The sequence below is a fragment of the Typha latifolia genome, chromosome 12 (genome assembly GCF_019914945.1).
Source record: "Typha latifolia isolate L0001 chromosome 12, TyphaL0001v2, whole genome shotgun sequence".
In the NCBI taxonomy this organism is placed as follows: Eukaryota; Viridiplantae; Streptophyta; class Magnoliopsida; order Poales; family Typhaceae; genus Typha; species Typha latifolia.
Genome location: NC_133097.1, coordinates 8,385,969 through 8,401,262, shown reverse-complemented (window position 1 = coordinate 8,401,262; position 15,294 = coordinate 8,385,969). Strand labels below are relative to the sequence as shown.

The following is a 15,294-nucleotide window of genomic DNA, read 5'->3' as shown; positions in this document are numbered from 1 at the left end:
TGACTTTTAATAAACCTTTTCATTTAAATGCTATATACATTTAATTTAAACTTATTGTGCCCCCTTTATGTAGAGAGTTTACTTAGTTATCCAATTAATCTATTAGAAAAAATTAGCCCCTTTGTCTAGCTTATAATCTAGTGCTCATAATTTCTGAAAAAAAAAACTCATTTTGTAGTCATAATCCATCCTATTAATTTATTTGTTTGAGAATTAGGAGCACAAGATAATCCAATACAGGTCGGTCTAAGCACATTATTCAGTACACATCTATATATCAATTGTATACAGCTTTTGTATATGTGTGATCATACAGTGGCGAACATCAAAAAATGTGCACAGATCGTCTAGTATTGGGTTGACTTGTATCGAATGGTACATGAAACATAGTATGTTAGCTAAGCTGTTTATATAGTAATAATTTATCACTAGAATATTTCAAGTCATTGATAATATTATAACAGACGTCGTTAACACATCCTATATTTTCAATATTTCATTCTAAGCTCCACATTCTGGATTTTATTTTAGAAAAAAATACCGCATATCATATCAGAATCAAACCCTAATTTTCAAAGATACCCTCTCGTAGGATGTAAACTGTAATTTATAAAACTATAGGGTGATAATCATTCTATTTTCATATATCCCTAAATTATTTTTTGGACTAAATTAAATACACTAACTATGTTATTGACTTATTTCCAATTTCGACCGATTTATTTTTGTTCTCCAAATTCCCTACTCCCCCACCGACAGCATAAAAATGGTAAGTATGAGGCTGCAAAGATAAAAACAAAATGTAAAGGAAAAATAAAAGACCGCTTCGCTCACAGATTTGAGATTTCCTTCCAACTCTCCTCTCTTCGTCTTCGTATTATTATTATCCACGAGAAAAATATTTTAGGATTTGGCCCCCGAAAAAAGAAAATAAATTGTTTCACATTTCCCTCGTTTCCTTTCTCTCCTTTTCTTTCTCAGATCTAGGGTTTCCAAAGTGCTGAATCTGTATTCTTCGGCAATGGAGCTGATTCGATCTTAGATCTCGATATCCTCTGCGAATGAGGTACTTTGGGATCTCTGTACTCGATTTTTGTGTTTTTTTTTTCCCAGTTCTTTCGAGGCATTTTTTTTTTTATTGGATCTTGCAATTTGCTGCTGGTAAATTAGATCATAGCTGCGAGGAGCAAATCCTTGAGCAGAGATGGGCGACAGCAGGATAGGGACGGTGGGTGCGTTGAGTCTCTCGGTGGTCTCGTCGGTCTCGATCGTGATTTGTAACAAGGCGCTTATTAGTACCCTTGGATTCACATTTGGTGAGAAATTTTTCGATCACTGATTGAAAATTTTCTTTTTATGAATTGCGTGATACTGCTGGCTTGGTTGGAATAAGTTTGATCTGATACGACTCTTTAGGATCTTCTTTTGTAGTCTCATCTTGCTTATTTTGAATCTGCGATTAATACATTTTGAGAGTTTTAATTGGGCTGTTGAGTTATTGGAGATGGGGAGCAAAAAGTGTGTGTGAATAGATTGTTTGTCGTTCTCATTTGGAGCTCAGTAATTGGTGGTAATTTGTCCAGTAGCATGTAGACAGAGATATTAATTTGATGTAATAACACTAGAATGTTCAATTTCGTGCGGAAGTTCTTATAGGCATATTAATACACTCCTCCAATTCGCAAGGACAGAATAAGCTGCATTGTCTTAAGAAGTTTGAAAAGATGCAAGGAACTTTGGAAGTAATGCTAATTAGATGCGTAGGAATCACTTCTTTTATGTTGGAAAAGCTTATATTGATTAATAAGATGTAGCTTGTGAATGTAATTCAGTAATTGTTGTGATTTTCTTATTCCATTTATGTTTTGCAGCTACTACTCTGACAAGCTGGCATCTTTTGGTCACATTTTGTTCGCTTCACGTGGCACTTTGGATGAAATTATTTGAACATAAACCCTTTGATCCAAGAGCAGTTATGGGCTTTGGCATACTTAATGGAATCTCTATTGGGCTTCTGAATCTAAGTCTGGGTTTCAATTCTGTTGGTTTTTATCAGGTGCTGTTTTTTCTCTTGAACTAATGGAGTGTCAATATATTTCTGAGAATATCTAATTCTTTCTGAGAATATCTAGTTCTTTTGTATTTTGTTGTTCCTTGGTGCTCTCCGGAAAAATGTTTTTGGTTTTGATTCACTGACAATTCCCGGTGAAAAATTAAGGCTGGCCTATTATGTAGCTATTTCATTAAAACATTGCTTGCAGTGTAATGTGGGACTGCAAATAAAATGTTTGTGACAAGTGGCGACATTAGTTTGCTGATACACACTGTCCTTTCTCACTTCAGATGACAAAGCTGGCAATCATTCCTTGCACTATATTACTGGAGACTCTTTTCTTCAGGAAGAGATTCAGGTTGGTCTAGCAGATAGGGCTGGTGTTATGTATACACATTTGGTTTTTCTTATTTAGATTTGGTTAGTTCAAAATTGCAAACAGGAACTGTGGATTAGCAAATCTCTCTGAGAAAGGATTTGACGATTAATCAGTTTGACATGATTATTTTATTATCCAACGCTTTTTAGTGCTGACAAAATATGTTTCTACAGAACATGACTACTTTGCTTTGCCTATTTTGTATATTGTCTGAAAACTAGATATCCATACTCCTGTTTGATAAACTATTTTTCATTTCTCGCAATTGCAGTCGGACCATCCAGTTTTCACTCATCATTCTTCTACTTGGTGTTGGCATTGCGACTGTGACTGATCTGCAACTCAATCTTTTGGGATCTGTCTTATCCATGCTTGCCGTCTTCACGACATGCATCGCACAGATTGTATCCTATTTTCACAATTCAAATAGAACTCTTTCATTTATTGTCCACCAGAATAACCCTTTTTAGCAAATATTCTTGCCTTCTAGGTAACCATTTTATTATTTGATCCTGCTTTAAAACATTGCATATTTGTTGTCTGTAGATTATATAGCATTCTTCGGCCATTGCTTGATTGATAGATTGTGCAGAGCAGTTGAAGTTCCTAAGAAGAGTGAATAGAAAATGTATTGCTCAATTAGAGTTATCATGGGCTATCTTATTGGCATCTTTTATGATTTGTGAGATACTGAGATGTTCTCTTTCATACGACACTGTAGAATGATTTTTTTTGAAATGTCAATGTGGAGAAATTTTATTGAAATAATAATGTCCCACAGGACCTTGTTATCTTTGATGGTCATTTGGTCATTCAGGCAGCTCAAATGGTAAAGCATAACCTAACTAATTTAATTACTAAGATTTAACTCACTTGGGATGATTTTGTGGTTTTCTCGAAAAAATCATCTTGTACCTTTTTACTTTTATCAGATTTCAGGAAAATGTTGATTACTATGATTGTTTTTATGTACATACTCTTGTAGGATATTTTGAGCACAGATAGCTGAATAGAAGATTGCCTGTCTAGTTTGAGGATCATTTCATTCTAATAGTGATACTTTCCTGATAATGAGATGATTGGCCCTCCAAGTTTCTTAAACATTACATTCTGCATTGGAAATGCTTCTTTGTTTGCATTGTTTTAAATCTTTAACCAAAATAATCAGATGACAAATACTATTCAGAAGAGATTCAAGGTCTCTTCGACTCAGCTATTGTATCAGTCCTGCCCATATCAAGCATTGACTCTGTTCATTGTCGGTCCATTTCTTGATGGGCTTCTAACTAACCTGAATGTTTTTGCTTTCAATTATACACCTCAAGTTCTGGTAAGATCATCATCATTTGGTATGTTTCTTTTCTTTTCTTTTTTATTTTTGATGACAATTTTGACTGTTTAGGTTCTTTTATTATTTTTGTTTTTTTCTCAGGTTTTCATTGTGCTTTCGTGCCTGATATCTGTATCTGTCAACTTCAGCACATTTCTTGTTATTGGCAAAACATCCCCTGTGACATATCAAGTATTAGGTCATTTGAAAACTTGCCTGGTCCTGACATTTGGCTATGTTTTACTTCATGATCCATTTAGTTGGAGAAATATTGTTGGCATCTTAGTTGCTTTAGTTGGGATGGTCTCGTATTCTTACTTCTGCTCGAGGGAGAGCCAACAAAAATCTCTTGAATCATCAGTTCAGCTATCTCAGGTATCACAGCTTTTTAATTTTCTAGTCCACCGGTGCCACTCATCTGACAGCACTTGAATTAATTTCATTCTGGTCAGAAGTTGTTCTTTGTTAGTGAAATATTGTTCGTCAGCATATATAATTTCATTTTTCCTCCTTTCATGTTGCTGCGGTAACTATGAACTATGATCTGTCTACCTCTTTCTGCTTCCTAAATAAATAAATGTTTGTGAACAGTTTGCAGAATTTACAACTCCGTTTTATCACCAGTGAATGTTTTGCTTAGCTGCAGCCCAATTTTAAAGTTTTGTTCACCATAAAAAAATTAGCTCTTTGAAAGGCTGGTCATGTTAGCTCTTTGAAAGGCTGCTCTCTGTGTTATCCTTGTTTTTTGTATGACTCTTTGGCAAATTTGCCAGGCGAAGGAAAATGAATCAGAGCCCTTGATTGGTGGGGAAAAGGGATCTTCTATAGCTGCTGACGTTGTTGCACCACAAAGCCCAACTTGGAGCTCAAACAAAGATTTGGAAGCATGAGCTTTGTGGACTACTATTTTCTGAAGAGATCCCTCATCTGCCGCATAATCAATTTGAACTCCAAAGGAGTCGGAGAAAGTAGAGATGTTATCTGTAGCAATTAGCTGTTATTTATTTTTGCTAATTAATATCATTGATATGATTCTTGTTCCAAATGTCTGCTATTTATTTGTAATTGGACTTGTTTCTTAATTCAGATTTAAATGTCTATGGCTTCTCAGAGCTTGCTGAGGCCCCATGTAGTGTCTCCTGTAACACAATAAATGTTTTCGAAGTGTTAGAATGCAATTTATTTTGCAGGATATGTTTTGGCAAGCAATTTGAATGAAACCATGCACTGCTCTAAGGATTCAGGTCATTTCCTCTCCATTGTGCATCCTAATCACTTGTGGAATTTTAATTTTTTTCCACACCACAATTTGTCTAAGAAGTAGGTATTTGGCAAGTTTATCCTACTTGTCCTTTTGACTTTATATCAGACCAACTAAGATGTTAATACCATAAAGTCATTAATAAAAAAAAAATATATAAGATGGTATATTATAACGCCCAATTTGATAGATGTTAACCATAGAATGGAGAAAGGCCTTGTGGGTAGTCGAGAAATTTTCATCTAATTCGACCTGAAATCATTATATGTAATGAATCAAAGTAAACCGCTCAGAGACACTATTTGAAATAAATTATGCACAAATTTACAGAAGTAGATCCTAAATTTAAATACTAGCCTTGTTTCTCAAATAAATAAATAAATACATACGAACCTTATGGTTACCATTTTGCAAAATTGATAGGTAATTGAGCGCTTTTATGCAAAGATTCATGATGAGTTCATCGAACGTCTACTCTCCTATAAATAGTTCCGTCCCCGACCTAAACAAGAACCCTAGCGAACGCGATAGAAGAAGCTCCACCTTCTTCCTCCACACGTAGGATTCCGCAACAATGGTACGAAACTCTTAACTCTAGATTTCCCCTGCTCTTCTTCTCCTTCTCATTCTTCCTTCCAATTCCATCGATCTGATCTCTTTCTCTCGCTCTTCCTTCTTTGTAGACCTTCAAGCGCAGGAACGGCGGCCGCAACAAGCACGGTCGCGGCCACGTCAACTTCATCCGCTGCTCCAACTGCGGCAAATGCTGCCCCAAGGTAATCCTACAGTGCTCTCCAATCCCCTTCTATCCGCAATCCTTATCCCTATCTTATTCCCAAGAAGCAAAGTTCGATTTCTATCGAAATTTCATGTAATAGGACAAGGCTATCAAGAGGTTTCTTGTGAGGAACATCGTCGAGCAAGCGGCGGTGAGGGATGTGCAGGAGGCGTGCGTCTGTGATGGTAATAATTCTCCTTGATGTGTAAGAATTCTGAAGGTTTACGTTAGTTTTGTTTAGGGGTAAGAATTGATTCGCTCTTTAATTTTGTGGGGTTTTTAGGTTACACGCTTCCGAAGTTGTACGCGAAGGTGCAGTATTGTGTTTCTTGTGCGATCCACTCTCATGTTGTTCGAGTCCGATCGCGGGAGAAGAGGAGAGATCGTAGACCTCCTGAGCGATTTAGACGCCGGGTACTATTACTATGCTCAAATCCTGTTTTCTCTACGCATTACTTAATCAGTTGATTTGTTGTTCACATAGAAATAAATGAACTAGAATACCAAATTTCTTGAGTTTTAATAGCAAGCTTTGGTGAATCTAGCTTCTATTTGGTTCTTGGTGGCATGCATTGCTTGAATATGGATTATCTTGATCTGTCCAATATTTATGTTCATCTTGCAGGATGATATGTCAAGGCCTGGGCAGGCCCCTCGTCCAGCTGGAGCTCCTAATGTCACCCGGCCATGATGTTTCCTGAGCATCCGGCTTGGATGCTGTTTTAGTCTTAATTATTATCTTGAATTTCAACTTCCTGAGTCTTTTGGTGCAATATATGCATATTTTCTCTATAATCTAATCAGGAAGAACCACAGAATCCATAGACTGGCTTTCAATGCAATTTAATTATACTTTTTATTTATTTATAATAATAGACTCTAGTGTGCAATACATATATATATAAATTATGTATTTCAATATTACAAAACGTGTTTGATACATGCATTCAATTTTATATGCTAAATTAAACTTAAAAATTTAGATAGTGTTTAGTTTAGATAGTGTTTTAATTAAATTGATAATGTTAGATTCAAACTTAAAAATACTTATATTATATGAGTTCTTTTTTAACTATCTTAGAATTATTCCATTCTTATACATTTTTTAAAAAATTTCTTATGTGTGTTTGTGTGTATAACAGCTAATCTTATCATGGCTATTGGAAACAATCTTACAAATTACGACTTAACAATATAAACTGTGTGTCCGACGCCCACTCTCACTCATGACCATATAAATCAAACTTCTGAATTCAGATTCAACTGTCAACTGATGTTCGTCCATCCTCCACTCCCACTTAGGTTGTCGAAAAAGCCCGTGGACTCTTGAGGCTCGTGGGCTCGACTTGATAAGAGCTCGACTTGATCTTTAAATGAGCCATGCTGATCTAAGATTTTAGGCTCGAAAGTATTATCGAGCCAAGTCGAGCCGGCATCGGCTCGCTCAGGCTCGGCTCAATTAGGCTCGAATAATATATATATAAATACCAATTATTGGATCTAAGATCCAATGGTTGGTATGATCTATAGAAATAAAAGAAAAAAAAAATAATCTAACTCCATCTCTCCAAACCCTTCGATGCATCTCCTTGACACCCCAAATCCTCTCCACTGAAATCCCAAAATCCCAAACCCTCTTCATCGCCTCACCGGTCAACACTCATTGTTCACCGCTCAAGCATCTTCATCGTAGCCGCACTGAGCGCCCTCATAGAAGCCACGGCAGGGAGTGATCGATACGGTTGAGGATGGTCGTATGAGGGCTCTGCTCTGACCACAATGGAAGCATTTGCGGGGTTGCGGCGCAATCTCTTTCGGCCACGACGATGGCTTTTTCTAATGAGGTTGCGGTGATGACACTAAAACTTTCTCCCTAATCCGCTGCCTCATCGATGCCCAGCCCTAAATCCTCCCTAGTGAGTTGAGCTATTGAGCCGAGCTCGAGCCTCGTCAAGCCTCATTAAGAAGGAGTGAGCTTAGTTGAGCTCAACTTTTTCACCTCGAATTGAGCTCGAGCTAGAGCCGAGCCTAGGTTTTCCACCCCATAGTTTACACCTTACTCCCACGCAACTCGCCCGCGGTCACATACCCAGCCGGGTCCCACGACCGCCTCTCACCCGTCACGGTCGACCCCACCAATATTGTACCACCTTCCCCTTCGTGCCTTCCAATTACCCGCGAACACAATCCCATCTCATCCGTCCATCCCCTGATCCGCACCAAATTAACGGCCGAGATGAACTTCACGAGGTACAAATCAACCGCCCCTCCTCTCCTCTCAGCGACCAACTTTTTTGTTTCGAAGTTTCAAATCCGATCGTGGCGTGGCGATCCGATGACAGCGACGGCGATCCGACCGAGACGCCCCCGATTCCGAGCCGCGCCACCGACGCCGATCCGGACGGCGAAGGGATCCCGATCAGCCGCCGCCAACGACCTCGTCCTCGCCGAATACCTCGAGAGCTCTCTCAAGATCCCCGACCTCACCCTTCCATCATCCCATTTCCCGACGAGGTCTCCTCTTCCTCCTCCTCCGGCGATCGCGGATGAGATCGACCTCGAAGCGATACTCTCGGGCGACGCGGCGGCGGTCCGCCGCCTCCTCGCCGCCGCGTCGGAAAACGGTGCGTTCCGCATCAGGGGCGGAGATGACGTGGCGATCGGGGATGTGGGTTCGGCGATCGAGGTGGGGAGCGAGGTGTTTCGAATTTCGGATGAGGGGAGGAGGAGGGAGATGGGGAGGTGGTTTCGGAGGAGGGATGCGGTGGGCGAGGAGTTCTATTGGTATCATCCGGTCACAGCGGAGGCGGATCGGGTTCTAGAGAAGGTTTTGCCGGACTCCTATCGGATCTTAAGGTAACCTCATAAAAAAGCCCACTTGCAATGCACGTACATATTTAGTAACTCATTTGGTCCTAGATTGCAAAAATGCTTATTAACCTTGTTGTGAAAGTGATAGTAACATATTTAAATAATGAACGACATATTAAATTTTGATTCATCACTTGCCAGAGATAAGATGGAGAACATTGCAGCCAAATTGGGGATGGTTGCTGAATCTGTCACTGCTATCCTCTCCGAAAATGCCAAGAATCAAAAGCATTCTATGATGATTGGAAAGGTTGGATCAATCCTGTGTCTGACGCAATACAATTCCAATCAGCTTAGATCGAATGGGAGTGAGTTTGGTTCTGCCAGTTCACCTCATTCTTATGCTTTGAGCCTCCACCTTTCTGGGTGTGACCAAGAATTTTGCCTCCGTTCTGAAGAGGGTTCAACATTCTTCAGGATGCCTGCTGGCTCTATTCTTGTTACAATTGGCAAGCAATTCCAGGTAACATGTTGTTCTTAGTTAGGCCGTGCTAGGGCTGCAATTATTGTTATTTGTGGAATTCTTTTATTTAGAATGTAAAATATAAAAATCATATTTCTCTAACCCCTTAAGTTTTTACTATAGTTTAGTGAGTTAACATGAATTAAAACAGAGTCCCTGAATTTGAATATTGCCAAGCTAATCTTTTTCTTTTTTAAAATATAAAACCTCTACCATTTAATTCAATCTCAAATTCTCGAGCCTCTTTGAATATATCAAATCCAAAAATGTGAGAGAGAATTACAATATAAAATATAAAAAATAGCTTAAGCTTTTAAAGTAATTGGTAAGTTAATACTTTTTAAATTTTACATATCTACTAAAGTTCTCTATCTTATTTATAATTTATCTATAATATTTTCGTAGTTTCAGATCTTTCCTTGAAATTGTCTTTGCAATATTAATTCTTGTGGTTCTATATCTTAGCTATATTCTAGTAAAAGTATCCTAGCGCATTATAATGACTCTCTCCTCTTTAGCACCTTTTATTGGAAAAGTAGTTGGGAGTAATTATGCATGGCATGCATAGCCAAAGCAGTCAATCATTTGATGGGATAAAAGGATATTTAGGAGGTTAAATGAACTGGAAAAGGAAAAGGAAGGATTTTTTTTGTAAGGGGCATGCTCTCGTAGGGTATATAATTGTGTTACTACTATTACCATGAAATGAAATATGTTACTCATGAAAAGAAGAACTGAGTAACTATGCAACTCAATAGTTTTTAGTGTCTAACTGATGGGCATGTCAACTGTCGTGATGATTAACATCACTTAAACTGATAACTCATACCTAAAGAAAGAGGCAGTTGTCCCAGGGCTAGACTTGGTAGTTCATAGAGAAAACTTTCTAGAAAGATTCATGGATTTTATTTATTTATTTATTATGTTTTGAAACTTATTGTTTCATAGACCATATAAGGACATTGCGATTTGTTTAGTCATACAGGTTACGTTGTCTATATTCTATACATATGCCTGGTAGCCATGATCTGGGTAGACGATGTTGTGTAAGGATTCTCTAACTTGGTTGGTTTCCACTTTGATCCAGGAATGGTCCTGTGGGGAGTTCAAGAGTGCAGTTGGGGAGATACTTTTTGAGCTTAGTGACGATGCAAATCCTTTTTTCTCATTGGAGTTCTTTTATTCTCCAAAAGAGCTGCACCATGTGTTTGATCACAAGATGACAGTCTCTATATTGGATCAGCTGTTGATTACAGTGGTTGCTCTAGCACTCTTCTACTGCATCTGGATCTGGATTCCTTCCAAGTTACTTCAGCATAATGTTTTCCAAAGTGCCGATACCCAAATTCTTGAACGCTGAAACTTTTATGTGGTCCTATACTACTCGGACAAGTAGAAACACCATTGCATGTGTTGCTTTATGAAGAGTCATCAAGGAGGCTCGTGGAATTAGTCTCTTAACTCTCAAATACTTCATTGAACAAATTCGGGGAGAATCCCCTCTGCACAGGGGTGCCGACATTGGTTGCTCTGGTGATCTGGTGATTGAGTTAGACTGTGAAATGCTTGAAAATAAGCTTGCAGAATAGCTACTTCATTTTTGACATAGAAATGAATAGGAGGCAGGAGTTTTTGGCTTCTCTGTTTCTAGATTGAGTTTGATCTACAGAGTGTTGTGCTTGAGATTCCGTTTGACCAGGAGATGCTTTGTTGGATTGTACATATAGCATTCATTTGTTAAGTAAATGCTTCTTTACCAGAGGTTGCCTAGGCAGAATTATACATCTGGGAGAAGGCTAGTTCTCCCTATTAGACTGAAAGCCTTTTTTATGGGCCAACTATATTGGGCTCTATTATTTTCACCACAGCACAGAATAAGATGGCAAAGCTGAGGCTCAGTTTTGACAGCAGCTATACCAAGTTTTAAATGATATTATCTTGTACGCCAAATTAAATTGTCATGTACTAAGCTCTGATGATAGCATGGCATCATAAAATGGTGCCAGAATTAAAGGGGGTCAGTTGATTTGAATGTCTAAGCAGTAGGCTTCGTTGCAACAGTGCAAACATATAATGCTTTGATATGATCAGTTACAGGAAGAGCACAATGGTAGGGCCTTCTCATATGAGTAGTACCTTTTCGATTTTAGGGACCAACGAATGGCACAATCCCTAGGTTTCATGGTGCTGATTTGTTTCTTCTTATCACATCTACCTCTCTGGTCTTGTTGCTTTTCAAGGTACCCACAATGATCTCCTCGAATCTACTAGTCTGCGTACATCAATGGAACAGTGAGAAGATCAAAGTATGGTTATGAACACTATTGAAAACAGTGAGCAAAAATTAAAGATTTCAAAGACCAGTAGCTATCAAACATCTGGACAAATTACCTCATATTTTTCATCCCAAAAACCAAGTAACAAACACTCAACCTACATTAGCTAGAATTAATGTGCATGATTAGCACCACTTTGCTCAGATAATTCGTATAATCCGAAATGATAAATTGATATATATAATGTTCTTCTAGTAAGCTTAATTTCTCTCTAAATTCACTAGAATAATTTGAGAAGTTAATTCCCACGAGCCTTGTTAGTAACTTGAATAGTATGGCCAAAAGTTGTGGATCTCTGTGAAAGAACACAGTGAAATAGTGAAATATCTGAATAGCAGATTCGACCCTTGACATACTTTTTTCCTTCCTGACGTCATATAAAATGACAAAATAATCTACAAATCTAATGGCATCTACTAACGTCATGGGGTGCATCATAAAAAAGATAGGGCTATGAGCCTATAATTAAACGACTACTCTTTCATGTCGGCCCACCGAATAATATTTGTCCTACTCCTACGTGACAAAGGGATAAAAGTACACATATGGGAAGATAGTAATATAACTTAGTACATCCATAGTGTAGTAAAACAAACATTATATTAATTAAGATGGTGAAGTTTTTTGGGTGAAGATGAGTTATTCACGTTATAAAGCTAGCTCTTTTTTAAATTGCATTCGTTTCTTATTCAACTAATTAAAATACACAACTTTACCCTATTTGATAAAAATGTTCGACTAGGCCTTCATCAGTCTGGGGACCCAGCGTAACGCACGGTCGGTGAGGGATATTATTCAATTTAAATTATGGATGTTTGACTCTTGTGCAACACGACGAGGCCATGCAATAATAAATTTTCTTTGTTGTTGTTTATAGACCTCTTTAAAGTTCCTTGTTCTGCACATATATCTCTCTAAATTTTATAGTAGCATATACCCTTCCGAACCCATAAGGTTTGGTTGCTTTTCGATACCTATAAAGTAATTCAACAAACCAAAGAACGTAAATAGTTTTACTTGGAATGAAATGAAAGTATATACATAAGAATTAGAGAATATGTGTCTTTTTACAGTTAGGTGAATAAAATTTTAATGGTTACTTAGATTTTATATATATTAAAAAAAATCATGCAAGAAATAAAGGTTTTAAATGTATTCATTAAATGGAAGCCAATACCTCACATTTTTCTCGTTTAATTTGAGAATTTTCTCGAATGGAACTGGAAATAGATCTATAGGATCACACATCCACTTGCAAGTCTTAAAACTTGAGGAGAAGAAAACTTGGAGATCTTATCACCTCTGATGTGTTGTGTTGTGTTGTCGTCAAATGCTTACAATCTGCAGGTAAATTAAATCCAACCATAACTTTGTCACTGTTGAATCCGCTCTGGGATTTGATGTCTCGAAGGAATCTTAAATGCTTATTGGTAGCTGAATGCTTTTTTAGATTTTAGAGAGATCTCGTACTGCATCTTTCACTGTTCTTTGTTTGAAATACCTGGCAGGGTCTCATTTACTAATGAGCTAGTCTCTGGGGCCGTGGCCATGGAAGCTTGTGTTCTTGATGTTTCTGAAGTTATTATGTAGGGTATTTATAGTTCAAATACTTCCATCTTTTTTCTTATTATCATTCTTTACTAGATCAAAAATTCTGTGCATCTACCAGATGGGATGCAGTCACTTAGGTCTACATCATAAACAGGTAAGAAATAAGAAGCAAATTGAAGATTAATTACCTCAGTGCAGTACAAATATGTCTGATTCTAGTATTATGTTCTAATTAACCAAGAAAACTACAAAGTGAGAGCTTGTAATTTTTTTTAAGGAGAAGCCCGCAGGCTGAATTTTCATTTCAGCTTTGTTAAATTTTTTTTACAGATTTAACGCAATACAATGAGGAGGAAGTAAGTAAAATATACCTCTAACCCTGAAATTGTACAGCTACTAAAACACAAGTACGAAATCCGACGGCTATAAAGATACAGAAAATATTATCCTAAAAAAACACTATAGATTAGCTGAAGATCTAAACTAGAGAAACAAGTCCACAACCTACTGGCATCACCAACACCAAAAAAGAGGAAAAGATGAGAGGGAGGGAGGGAGGGAGGAGAGGAAAGAGGAGGAAAAAGAAAACGATAAGGGAGGTGGAAGAAAGAGAGGAGAAATGGAAAGGGAGGATCAGATCAAATAGTTAAGTGCATGAGAGCTTATTCATCTTGTTCTTTACAATCTAATGTCAGCAAGATCAATCCAAATTTGCTCAAAAACCTCCACGATCACATCGTGGTACTCCTTAGAATTCAACCAAAGGTAGTAAGCAAGCAAGTCCTCCAAATCCTTGGAGTCTCTGATATTATTCTCCACAATCATCTCCACCATCGATTCCCTGAAGTCTCTCTGAGGGTCTTCTGATGTCTTCACAACCACAAAGCTCTCCAATAACCCCTTCGTCTTCTTCAATCTTCGCTTCGTCTTCCTCACCATTCTTGGGCTTTTAGCTCTCCTCTGTAGCCCAAGCCCAGGGGAATAAATCTTATGTTGGCTTTTGCTCTGCTCCTTGAGAGCAGCATCCTTGTCATCCAATCTGCATCCTTTCTTTGTAGGCTTCGTTACAATTGGAGGGAGGTTGAGCTCATCGGCTCCCACATCTATAATTATATCAGTGGCAGAGGTCGTCACCTTGCAGCTAAGAGACTGCTCGGTGGGTCTTCTTCTACTTCTTCCCTTGGATTTCCTCGGTGAGTCTGTGAGATCTACTCTGGTGTAGTAATAGGAGGCTCTTCTGGGTGGCGAGTATTGAGGTGGGAATTGCCTTGGTGCTTTGGGTGATGCTGCTCTTGAATGGTTGATGCTTCTTCTACTTGACAAGTCCTTCGACTTGTGAAACCAAGCTTTTGGTATCATCCCACATAGCCTAAACTTGCGGTTTCCCATCTCTGGGATACTATAACTCTCTCTCCTCTCCTCTTCTCTTCTCTTCTCTTCTCTTCTCTTAGAATGGAGGGAGTGGAGGATAAATAGTAGGAGAAGCTTAAAAAGGCAGGAGGAGAGAGAGAGAGAGAGAGAGAGAGAGAGAGAGAGAGAGAGAGAGACGTGGCTGTCTCTTTATCCTACAAGCGGTAGCTAAAAGAGAAGGGGTTGGAACTTGGAAATGGGAAATTAATAAAATGTTAGTCGTGCTCGTGCGTTATGGAGTCGAGTCTTTTCCGGGGGGCTTTAATTGCAAATTTTTGTCATTTCGACCGACGCAGTGCATATTGGTCCAAACTCATACTCAATATATTAATTTTGTATATCCAATAATTTTAATTTTAATTTTATTTGCACAAATTAAATGCGTCCATCTATTCTCTTTTCAATACTATCAAAATCGATCCGCACGTATTGGTATGCTCTCAGTCTCCACTCGCGAGAAACTCGGGGATAAGTCCATGAAATACTCCACGTACCATAAGCATTCCTCTCTTCCTTGAACCGGATAAGATAGTATATATAAACAAAGACATCAAGATAAGTGTTCACCATGCCTTGGTGGTAGCCAACTTCATTTTATAAATTTTAATTGAGCTAGTAGTTACATTCCAATATTAGAACTAAGATAGGTTATTGGGTTAATTGAGTAGTGTTCTCGCTACGTTTTACCCAATAATTATGGAAATGGTCGACTATTAGACGTTAATCCAGTTTGCTAATAATACAAACAAATTGAAGAGGTCGATGGACTGCGCGTGATTCACGGGATCACGATAGGTGACAAAGTGATTCATAGGTCTCATCATGGCCTTTCTGATGTTATATATATAATACTAGTAATTAG

At 38.2% G+C, this 15,294-nt stretch overlaps 4 protein-coding genes across 4 annotated transcripts; 3 read left to right on the top strand and 1 right to left on the bottom strand.

Moving 5' to 3' along the window:
- Positions 1-762: 762 nt before the first annotated feature.
- LOC140799374 (UDP-xylose transporter 3-like) lies at positions 763-4,982 on the top strand. Its single transcript, XM_073153686.1, has 8 exons — positions 763-1,066; positions 1,171-1,316; positions 1,872-2,056; positions 2,344-2,411; positions 2,704-2,836; positions 3,601-3,762; positions 3,865-4,137; positions 4,536-4,982. The coding sequence occupies exons 2-8, from the start codon at positions 1,205-1,207 to the stop codon at positions 4,650-4,652; spliced, it is 1,050 nt and encodes a 349-aa protein (XP_073009787.1). The 5' UTR covers positions 763-1,066; positions 1,171-1,204; the 3' UTR covers positions 4,653-4,982.
- Positions 4,983-5,433: 451 nt separating this feature from the next.
- On the top strand, positions 5,434-6,664 carry LOC140798416 (small ribosomal subunit protein eS26-like). The gene is made up of 5 exons (XM_073152230.1): positions 5,434-5,600; positions 5,707-5,799; positions 5,902-5,986; positions 6,085-6,215; positions 6,427-6,664. Exons 1-5 carry the CDS (start codon positions 5,598-5,600, stop codon positions 6,490-6,492), a joined length of 378 nt encoding a protein of 125 aa, XP_073008331.1. The 5' UTR covers positions 5,434-5,597; the 3' UTR covers positions 6,493-6,664.
- A 1,239-nt stretch (positions 6,665-7,903) lies between these two features.
- LOC140798415 (uncharacterized) lies at positions 7,904-11,049 on the top strand. Its single transcript, XM_073152229.1, has 3 exons — positions 7,904-8,657; positions 8,814-9,135; positions 10,223-11,049. The coding sequence occupies exons 1-3, from the start codon at positions 8,038-8,040 to the stop codon at positions 10,493-10,495; spliced, it is 1,215 nt and encodes a 404-aa protein (XP_073008330.1). The 5' UTR covers positions 7,904-8,037; the 3' UTR covers positions 10,496-11,049.
- Positions 11,050-13,700: 2,651 nt separating this feature from the next.
- Positions 13,701-14,411, bottom strand: LOC140799003 (transcription repressor OFP4-like). Its single transcript, XM_073153098.1, has one exon. The coding sequence runs from the start codon at positions 14,409-14,411 to the stop codon at positions 13,701-13,703; it is 711 nt and encodes a 236-aa protein (XP_073009199.1).
- Between the last annotated feature and the right edge of the window lie 883 nt (positions 14,412-15,294).